The sequence below is a fragment of the Convolutriloba macropyga genome, chromosome 14 (assembly GCF_964194025.1).
Source record: "Convolutriloba macropyga chromosome 14, txConMacr16.3, whole genome shotgun sequence".
In the NCBI taxonomy this organism is placed as follows: Eukaryota; Metazoa; Xenacoelomorpha; order Acoela; family Convolutidae; genus Convolutriloba; species Convolutriloba macropyga.
In genome coordinates, this window is record NC_134481.1 from 5,324,511 (window position 1) to 5,335,644 (window position 11,134).

The following is an 11,134-nucleotide window of genomic DNA, read 5'->3' on the forward strand; positions in this document are numbered from 1 at the left end:
TTATATTCACCCTTTATTTGATTGTCTCCTGAACGTTTTGGCTGTAATAGCTAATTTAGAGCAGTAATTTATGATCTGTTTCAGTGGGAAGACGATCGGCACTTCGTTCCTTGTCACTGGCATGCTGCAGGGACTCTTCGATACCAGGAATGTTTTGGTAAGCTCAATGTTTAGTTTAGTTAATACTACATTTGAGTGAGCAATAAAGAGGCGAAATGGTGTCTACCAGTTAGTTTTTTTTACCTAACTAAAATATTTCTGAACGTAAACTGCGAACTTTGTGATACTTTGTTTTTCGTATTCGTTTCCGAAAAAAGGTTTTTAGAAAACAATCCTCAGTAACGGTTATTGCCATCTGATGGTCGTGATTGAAATCACATTCCCTTGGTGATAAGATTGATTATTTTGAATTCAATTGTGCTATCCCATTTTTGATTGGGTTAGAGTTCCTTATAAACTTTGTCTGCGAATTGGCAGATTTAATCGGGCGTCAAATTATTTTAATACGTCAATTTTTTGACCCCCAACTTTTTGCAATCGTCTCAATAAGGACTCAATAAGGAGCACCAAAAGTACTATGAATTTGGCAAATGCTCAAAAGTCACGCAGGACCAAAGGTTTAATTATCTAGCTTTTAAATCCGGGAAATAGTACTAAATTTCGGGTCCTGAAATGTGGAAAGGCCAATGAGTTAAATTTTAAATCAACAGATCATTAGAAGCGCCCAAATCTTAATTATGTTTCTGGATAGAAAAATATTCGCCATTCTAATCGTATAGTTAATACATAATATAATGAATTCCTATCTTATAAGTGTTTAATCTAAAATTTATTATCTAAAATTTTTAGATAAATATCTAAAAATTTATCTGAAGATATAATTTAGTTTATTTTAGATTGAGTTTAATTTTTGGAGTTTCAGGTGGAATTGCTTCTTCCCTTTTAGTAATTTCAGAGCAATAAACTTTTCGATATTTTGTAGCTGATGCGAACATGCTCGGAACCAGATGTGAGACTGGAAAGAAATGGAGAGGATGATTTTAAAACCGCAGTCGTGAACAGATTCTCCCTTGAAAGTCTGGGAAGCAGGACCAATCCACCATCTTCAAGTGGAAGCAGCTCGGTTGAATTTGTCAGTGGAAATAGCTCACCACGTGAACAACAGGATTCCACTCAAGATAATGAGATAAATACCAATGACCAAGAGTCTGGTTCGAGTAAACAGAATCAACAACAAGAATCGAGATCCGATGCCAAAGCGTTGGAAAATGGTGTCAATGATACAAAAGACAACACGGAAATGGGAGCTGAGAAAACTGGAACGGATGAAGCAGAATCGCAAGTGAAAAGCGACGATCAAGGTGACGAACCAGATGGCAAGCATCAACATGAGGATGATGATAGCTCTGACCAGTCCGAGTAAGTGTTAATAAAAAACAAGCATACTGAATTCCGAGACAGAATCATAATAATAAACTAATGTTATTCAAAATTTGGCAGTGTATATGTTCACAGTATTTGGCAACGATTTTAAACTTAAAAACATAAAATTACTTGGAAAGCGCTCAGCAAAAATAAACAGACAGCGTCAAACCAACAATCAAAAAATTTTAAGTTCAAGAAGTTCTTTTAGAGTTAAAGTCACACCATGGTGAACAATTTACCTTCTACGAACAAGGTTTTAATTGAAACATTTAACAAAAATAACAAAGTTGACTAGAAAAAGTTTTTGGTCTTGTGTTTTTGTCTGATTGGCAGAACAGTCCAGTCCTTGATAAATAATTGAGTAAAATGAGTATTGCATTTTCGACGAACTGTACTTTTCATGCCAGAATACGGTCTTTGTTCTTATAGATTCATAAAAGTTCGCAATCTATTAAGAGTCGACAAATTTTGGTGTAAATGTGGGCAATAGTTATCTTTATTTTCCAAAAGTTGTCTTTTGGTTGTCTTCATTCAGTTTTTAGACTGCTTTGTTTGCGTGACGAAGTTTTTCGAATTAACTATTTAATCGCGATTTATCAATTGCTCTCAGACGAAGTGTTTTGTTAGTCCGGAGGTCATTAAGTTCTCTTGAAGCCGTACGGCTTACCAGTCTCAGTGTCTAGAAATGCGATTTACCAAAAATTTTCGACGGGGACAATTTCGTGGTGTTAAGGGTGGTTGTTAACCTTACCCCACTCCACACCCCTCCACCTCATTCCACCCGTAACCCAGCACGCTTGACCACCGCCCTCAAATCTAAAGCTAGCGTCCCTAAACCTTAGCTAGCTACTGACGAAGCCAACTGCTAGCCAGTCCTTTGGGCACAATTCACGGGACGTTAGTCGGTTATGTTAAAAATATGCACTCTTTGAGGCGCAATCGAAATATGGGCTGGTCTTCGGAATATTGAATGTTCTACTATTAATTGGAAAATGTACTATTCGCGGAGTAATAAAACAGTTATTTTCATAATCTGAGTCGTTCATACTCAAAATTTTAAGCAGATCAAATTCTTGAATTTTGTTTATTTTAGCGATGATGAAGATGACCTACTTTCATTGCAACATAGCATGGCAGAGTGGCTAGATGTTTCAAATCCTGAAAACAATATCAATTCTGCCACAGAGCAGAACAGCGAACCTGGCAGCTCAAATGGAATTTCGACTGAAAGTTCTCATAATAATGATCCACTAGACAAAAAACCCACAGAAAACAAAAGTGATAACACATTAAAGGGAGAATCAGTACAAAATCCTGAGGCCTCGAAAGATGCGAAGAATGGAGCCAAAGAGGAGGATGATGAAACTTCTGAAGATTTTTCGGCTACCTCTGGAATTGACGAGGAGTGGATTTCAGGTTAGCCTCAGACTTACTCGCTGTTAATTTGATTAATCTGTTTAATAGAGTCGAAGTCATAAAACCATTACTCCGTGGAAGGTGCTCTTAGATAGTTTCGTACACAAAACGGAGCGGAAATTTGCTCTAATTTAAAAATTTAATCATTCCTATTAAAAATAGGACCATAATGAACCCTGTTTAATTGTTAATAGCTGCGTCAGCAATTCCAGGCGGCTATTATTGCGCTCCTAATTTTTTATAGCTGCGAAGCTGTAAGCTGAGCGTAGCTATATTGCGGTGCTCTTGGTTTTTCTCAATTCAAAGAATTTGAATTGTATTGGGGCGCTGTCTTTTTTACAATTCAAAGAATTTGAATTGTATTGGTGCGCTGTGTTTTTTTTTTTAAGATGTGTTCACACGTTTTTCAGTGACTTTGATCTTTCGAAACGGGATAAACAGGTAAAGCCCAGCGGGCACTAAGTTTCATTAGAGGCCCAAAGTGGGCTTTAGTAGTCCTTCAAGTGCGTATAGTGGTGCAGCTGCTGGGATGGCTTTAATTAAATGTTAAAAGGTCATTTTTAGGAGTTTTTCGTCTCAAAATGGTGCAGTTTTTCGTGTTTTTTGTGATTTTTTTTTTGAGATTTTTGTTTGATTAGTCTTGAAGTTTTTAAAAGCTGATGAAGGCCTTTTGCGAGACAAAATTGCTTGTTATGACAATTTTATGAGCTATATGTCGTGGTACTACAAACACAAACACACAAAATGGTACTCATTTTTGCAATTTTTTTCAGGTTTTTTGAAAATTTTTGTCATTTTTTGAGTTCTTTAGCCCTAGGTGTCACGAAACCTCATCTAGGGTTTGATAAAGGGTTGGATGATAGGTTACTGCACCGTTTCTAGTGGTAATGGAACGGTTTTCAACTTTTTGACATCATGAATTTCAGCATTTTTTGACAAAAGTTGCAAATTTTTCATGTTTTTTGGCATATTTATTCTCATCCTTCAAGTTGTTTGAGTCCCAGGGGCAAGAAAACCATATTAGGGGTTGGATAATAAGTTACTGAAAAATTTTTAGTTGCCATGGAATAAGTTTCAACTTTTGAATATCACAAATTTTAGCAATTTTTTTTAACAAATTTGCATTTTTTTCAGGTTTTTGAAAATTTTCATCATTTTGTCAGTTTTTCCAGTTTCAGGGACCAGGCAATCTCCGTTGAGGTTTGTTAATAGGGAACTGCATAGTTTCTAGTAACAATGAAATGCTTTTTAACTTTTTAATGTCTCGAATTTTAGCATTTTTTGATAAGATCTGCAATTTTTTTTATTGTTTCCTAAAGTTTTTGTCAGTTTTTGATATTCGTCGATTCTCAAGTGCAAGAAAACCTATTCCACGTTTTGATAAAAAAGTTACTGCATGGTCTTTTGTTTCATTGGATTTGTTTTCAACAGTTTAACCTTTCGACTTTTAGAAATTGTTTGATAGGATTTGCAATTTTTTTTAAGTTTTTTTGTTTTAAATATTTGTATTTTATTTATTTTTTCTTGCCTCAGTTGCCAGGTAAACGCGTCTAGGGTTTGACAATATTTTATTAAATAGTTGCTAGGGGGCAATTGAATGGCTTTCAACATTTTAATTGAAGGAATTTCTATTTTGAAGTTTGAAATTTTTTCTAAAATTTATTGCCTATCGATCTATGAGCCACTGATTTTTTAATGCTTGGAATTGAGTTACTGGATAGCCTCTAGAGACACAGAAATGATTCTGAAGATATTTATATCACAATTTTCAGCAACATTTTCTTATAACTTGCAATTGATTTCTTTTTTTATCTTAAATTTTTTAGTCATTTTCAAGTTTATCGATCTTCAAGGGCCAATGAATATTTTTCAGGTATTGCAGATATAATACTGGACTGATTTCAGAAACAAAAATTGGTTTTGAACATATTTTTGTAATAGGTGTTTTTAAAGGGGAAAAGTTTTGCCGTAGGTTTAAAAGCTGCAAGAGTTTTAGCAATGAGTTTGTTTTTGTTTAGTTTTGATTCTTTTAGTTTCTCAATTCTTTGGTGATTTTTGTGTTCTGGCTGGCATTGTTCAATTGATCTGCTGATCAGGTAGAGTGCGTCCGAGTTTTTCATTCAATTCTTTGAATTGTATTTCAGGACTTGTCCTGCTATGTTTTTTTAAAGATCTGTTCACACATTTTCATGATTTTTGAAGTCAAATTGGAGTAGTGATTTTGGTCACGCCGAAACAGGAAATGGAGCGAAAAAGCGAGTGGTTTTGCGGCCTGAATTTTTTTCGCTCTAATTTTAAAGTAAGAGTGAGAATATGGTGTTTGAACAAAAATTCGCTTATCGGTAGTGGTTTTTTGTTCACATGCGGCAATTTCACTTTGATTTTTTCTGTTTTTTCGATTTTTTGGATTTGATTTGTTTCTAAATGGTTTCCCGAATCCTTTCATAGTCCGTTCTAGATTTAGTTTTCTGTTTAGTCAATGAAAATTCTTTGAATTGTACGTCAGGACTTGTCCTGCTATGTTTTTTTGTTTCGTCGTCTGACGCTCTTTTTTTGTTTTACATTTGTTCACACAGCAAAGCTGAAAAAGTCAAATTTTCTGAATGACTTCTTCCTCTCACTAACGGCATTTGCGCGCGTGACGTCATTTCTCACTCGCTTTAGCCAAAAGTTTTTAGTTTATTTGCGTGATTTGATTTTGATCATACGTGACTTACCTCACTCAATAAAATGACTTTTGCACTTTAAAACTTAAGTTTAATTTGAATTTGTTTAAGGTCAAAGGAACTCATATGTGCAGTAAAGGTCCCTAATAAGAGGCTTCTGTGGAATGATTTTTAACAAGCTTTATTAATTTATCGCTGAATGTTTTTTAGCCTAGTTTTTTGAGTGGCGTCGATTTTTTTTTCAATTTGGGTCTGTATCTCTTTCTATCTCTATTATATGGCACGCAGGTCTATTCTTTCGCAGCTATTCCGGCAATCTGCCGGCTATGTTTTATCGTCTAACAGATTTTTATTTCGTCTTACCCTGACTTCTTGGAATTGACTTTTTCAATGACTTCAGTGACTTCTACTGCTTTGCAGTTAAAATTTGTGTTCGTGACGTCATTTCTGCTTTGAGGTCAATTGCGTGACTTACCTCACTAAAAAAATGACTTCTGAACTCACTTATGGAACTTTAAATTTTATGAACATTTACTAATTAATGGTCAATATTGTGCATCGAAGTAGTGCCAAACTTATATGCCCTAATGCCTGAGTAATAGAGTCGAGTTTTAATATCGAATATTAATTTTGAAAAAGCTCCATTAGGGCTTTTTCCTTGTAGAGCAAATGTGTCTCATAAAAATGACAGTCCGAATCTAACCCAAAAAGTTGAGTGGTCTATTAAGAAGCTGGTAATCGATCTGTCAATCTTATTTCTTTAGTTGTTTCATTTCGTGGTAGGCCACAAGCGTCTATCGCGGCTATTTTCCGGCAATCTGCCGGCTATATTTCTCGAATGAGAACCAATTATTGTAATCGTGTGTGTCTTTCCAATAGCCGTCGTCAGCCTCTCATTGGTGATTATTTAGGCGCTCTCGTTTTTACAATTCAAGGAATTTGAATTGTATTGAGGCGCTGTCTTTTTACGACTCGAAGAGGAGTATTGGAGGAGTCCTTTTTTTAAATAATTTTTTGGAGTGATTTTTGAAGCCGGAAATGAAACACGTGAAAAAATTTGGAGTGATTTTGTTGCTGAACAAAATGAAGAGTGGAGCGAAAAAGAGCTGTTTTTTGTTGATATCGCTGCTTTCTAGAGAGCGAGAGTTTGAGGTGTGAAAAATTTTCTGTAAGCGAGCGAAATTTTTTGTTCACGTGCGACATTTTGAAGCAGTTTTTTTTCAATTTTTGTGGCTAAGAGGTTTTGGTTATGATTTTAATTTATTTTTTGACCGGTTTTGGTAGTTGTTTGAAGGTTTCTGGAAATTTGTATGATTTTTATGCTAATTTGGAGGTTTTTCATGTTTTTTGCTGATTTTGGGCTAATTTTCGCAATTTTTTGACGATTTTTTTACAGCCTGAAATGGGTATTGAAAAGACCCCTATGACTCGAGCAGTTTTTAGATAAACAAATGCTTGCAGTTTTGTGGATATGAAGCATTTATTGTTGAGAAATATGACTAAAAATGGTGAAAATTGAAACTATTTTCGTTAACTTTTTTTTGCAGGTTTTTTGGTTTTATATCAGTTCTTCAGACACGTTTCTTAGCCAAGTGTGATTTGGCTATCGTTCTGCGAGCATATGGATAACCTTTTCGCTGAAAGGAATTTTTTGGATTTATTTGTTTTTGTAATATTAAAAAAAATTATTAACTTTATCCAGTTTTTTAGTCCAAGTTGTTTGTAAGAGCTTTTCATGATTTGGCTTCAAGTTTTTTAAACAAATTCTCATAAGTGGATTTAATAGTTACTAGTTGTTTTGATGAAGTAGTTTTGGCAGAGCTTTGTTTCGGGGTCTCAATTTATGACAAAATTGGATCAGATTTTAAGATTTGATTTTCTTGTTTAGTTTTCTGTTTCATGATTTTGTCTCAAAATAATCAGAAATTAGTGGAGGCACGTTTTGTCCGATTAGTAGTTGGATGGCTTTTAAATGGATTGCAATTTAAAGTCGTTTCCGGAATTCTTCTGGCTATGTTTTTAAGATGTGTTCACACATTTTCATGATTTTCGAAGTCAAATTTGAGTAGTGATTTTGGTCACACCGAAACAGGTAGTGGTGCAAAATAGTTTTGCGCCGTGAAATTTTTGTCACTCTAAAGTAGAGTGAGAAAACGGTGTTGGCACAAAAATTCGCTTTCTCGCTAGTTGTTTTTTGTTTACGTGCAACAATTTCACTTTGATTTTTAGTGGTTTTTGATTTTTTGGATCGGATGTTTTTCTAAATGGTTTTACCAATTCACTCATAATCCCTTCTAGGTCTAGTCTTTTGTTTAGTCAATGAAATTTCTTGAATTGTACGTCAGGACTTGTCCTGCTATTTTTTAAAATTCGCTTTACCTTTCGATCGCGTTCTGCGTTTTAAGTCACGATTTTCACGCTTGACTTCTGAGTTACTTCAGTCACTGTTTCAATTGAATGTATTTTAATTTCTTTCACGTATTGAATTACGTAATGTATTGAATACCGTCAAGAGCAAAATTAGGAGAAACTGGATAAACATAAAGCCCGGTTATTAGGTCATAGTGCATTAGGTTATCAAAATTCTTGATAGCTGGCATTAGTATTATGCTGAATTCCCTTCAGTTAGAAGCTGAATTAAGTGTAATTTTAGAATCTATCCGAATATGCAGAATTCACACACCAAATCAGAACACTTTGAAACTTCATCACAGATTGTTCATCATTTTGTGTGAAATCTTTTGACGTCTCTAGGCTAGTTTCACTCTTTTCTCATTCTGCTAAAAGTATTTTTAGACAGCAGTTGCTTAGCAAAGCAATTCGACGTGAAACGAGTCAGTATAAAAGACAAGAAATAGAAATAGAAACGGGATAAACCCGTAACGCCCAATTTTAGACGTCCGCAACTCGAACTTTGGTCTTAGTTACCATCTCTAATGCTGATTGGTATTGATACTAGCCCCTTTGTCTCACTACGAAACAGGAGTATGTTGGCTCGAACATTTTCAATACTTTAGAATTGTTTGTTTACAAAAATCAATTTTTTCATTAGTTTTTTCTCTCTTCTTTCAATCCAAATCTTGTTATTGGAATCAACGGTGGCTTTTTCCGGCAATCTTCGAGTATGTTTTCTTTTTCTGTTTCAATCGCAATGTGCGTCAAGCGAGTCAACGGCGGCTATTTTACGGCAATTTGCCGGCCGTGTTTTTATGCCAAATTTTTGCTTGACTGTTTTGCGCTTTTCTAGAATAATTGTTTCTGAATCTCATGTTTTAGTATTGTTTTTCTTTCGAAAAAGTTAGTTTTTTCCGAGGAATTTTTTCTGCGTTATGCTTTCCAATACGCCTTTAGGTCTCACAGACGAATTGGGAGTTTTATCTTAAGGTTAGTATCATGTGGTTTTTCTTGATAATTCGTAGCCCTGTCAGTTAAATTGAGCCTATCAGCATTAGACCCTCCCTAAAATTCTGGCTTTTTTTCAGCGTTACTGAATGTTTATTATCTGTTTTGGCGGTATAAAGTTTTCAATAATTTTCTCTCGAAATTATGTTTTAGGTTTTAAATCGGTTTGGTTTTTTGTATTGGTATTGAATGATATATATGATGGCAATGCTCAAATTTTCTTCGTGTTGAGAGTGGCGAGGTTGAGAGTTACAGATTTAGGATCTTTTCCGTTTGTGACCCCAGCTTAGTGGGTGCATATTATTTGCATCCCCCAGACGCACGTGCCATATTTTTAAATAATAATTTACTATGTAATGGCACGTGCTCTGTAACTGGGGCAATAACGTACAAACGGAAAACAAGTTTTAAGACATGAGGTTGAGATTTTACTTGTTATTAACGTTTTACCTGTGAAGTTCCGACGCTTCGAGTGCTTCCGGAAATTTTCCGATTTTTTATTTTGTTTCAGCTATATGACGTCACAATCACTTCAAATCTGCTTTGTGTTCATTGGTTCATTCAAGTTCAGCTGAATTGACGTCATTTTTCACTCTTAGTGGAGAGTGTATCTTTTGTTCATTTGCGTGATAAAATTTTTGGTCACATTTAACTTACCTCACTCTCAAAAGTGACTTCCTCTTTGTGAAGTTGACTTTTCTTTATTAATAGCCGCACAGCGATAGCTGGGGCTATTATTGGCCTTCTCTTGATTTTTTTTTTCGTCATGATTTTTGTTACAACCATATGACGTCACAGCCACTTTTTGTTCATTCGTTCATGCAATTTCAACTGAATTGCATGTGTGACGTCATTTTTCGCTCTTAGTGGAGCGAATTTTTTTGTTCATGCGCGTGATTAAATCTTTGGTCACACTTGACTTACCTCACTCTCAAAAATGACTTCTTCGATTTGAAATTGACTTTTATTTACTTTAATTCAAAGAGATAAGGTCAAATGGGTGTGTGTCACTCTAAAGGAAGGTTTTTTGAGATCAGCTAATAGAGGCAGCAATAATTTATACAGATTTTTAATCAAAATATGACAGATCAGCCTTCAATGAAAAGACGAATTTTTTGGTCTGTCTTTTTTACTGTTTTTTTAGACTGCCGATCTACGAATCTATTGCGGCTATTTTCTGGCAATCTGCCAGCTATGTTTTCAATTCAAATAGATAAGGTCAAGTGAGTGCTTGTCACTCTAATTTAAACCTATTTGAGGGCAGCTAATAGAAGTAGCAATCTCAGCATTTTATAAAATTTTCTTTTTTGGTCTGTTTCTTTCACTCTCTTTTCGAGACTGCAGATCTACTAAGCTATTGCGGCTTTTTTCGGGCAATCTGCTAGCTATGTTTTTAGTTACAAACTAACTGTATAAAAATTATACAGTAGACGACTGAAATATTGAGCGCAGATCATAATCGAGCGTCTCGGACTCATATTCAACGTAAAGTTTGTAAATTCGCCACTCACAAATAGCACGCGTTGCCTCCAAGCTGAGAGTCTTGTTTATCAGTGAGAGCTTTAACATTTTTTAGATGAAGGGTCAATAGTGGACGAAGCCGAATGTGAGCCCGATAATGATCCGAACACACAACTACCCTCAAGTGATGTATGTGAAAGCAGCTTTGACGATTTAGAGGAGGAAAGAATGGAACTCGAAGATCTCATCGGCGACAGTTCTATGATCAAGATCTATCGACAGATCAGAGCATGTTTCGACGCCAATTCCGAAGATATTGACAACATGAAAGCAGTTGCGGACGTTCTGTTGAAAACTAACACCAATTTGGAAGGAACTGATTCATCTTCTATTTGTAACCGACTTGTAAATTTAGTAATTAAAGACGCGACAAGCGTGAACTCATGATTAGATTGTAAAAAATTTTCTAAATGTTTGTGTGCATAAGCTGTAAATAATATTAGCAAAAAAGTTAGATTTTGTTATTTATTGGCTTCGTTTGATTTGTTCGTGCTAAAAAGAAACTCTGCTGCTGTAACTACTTTGTTGCTCATTTTTGGACCATTTGTACATAGCTCCCATATCGCCAAAACATCACTAAATTATATCAAATAGTATCTTTGTCGAAATCTTGGAAAAATTTGAAATACATTTTCTTTATCGTACGTTTTTTATCCATTTCATGTTTTAGCATGTTGGTACGCAGAATTTCGGAATAATTGCGA

At 35.0% G+C, this 11,134-nt stretch overlaps 2 protein-coding genes across 3 annotated transcripts in view; both read left to right on the forward strand.

Moving 5' to 3' along the window:
* Window positions 1-11,074, forward strand: part of LOC142353392 (uncharacterized) — a 70,155-nt gene extending 59,081 nt beyond the window's left edge. For both annotated transcript variants that reach the window (XM_075405622.1, XM_075405623.1), the window contains exons 17-20: window positions 85-157; window positions 983-1,419; window positions 2,519-2,841; window positions 10,486-11,074. In XM_075405622.1, the coding sequence (XP_075261737.1) occupies window positions 85-157; window positions 983-1,419; window positions 2,519-2,841; window positions 10,486-10,817 (1,165 nt within the window). In that variant the 3' untranslated portion in view covers window positions 10,818-11,074. The remainder of the gene's footprint in view (window positions 1-84; window positions 158-982; window positions 1,420-2,518; window positions 2,842-10,485) is intronic.
* LOC142353417 (mitotic checkpoint protein BUB3-like) overlaps window positions 1-11,134 on the forward strand; it is a 405,546-nt gene that overhangs the window by 305,967 nt on the left and 88,445 nt on the right. The gene's annotated exons all lie outside the window — the stretch shown is intronic.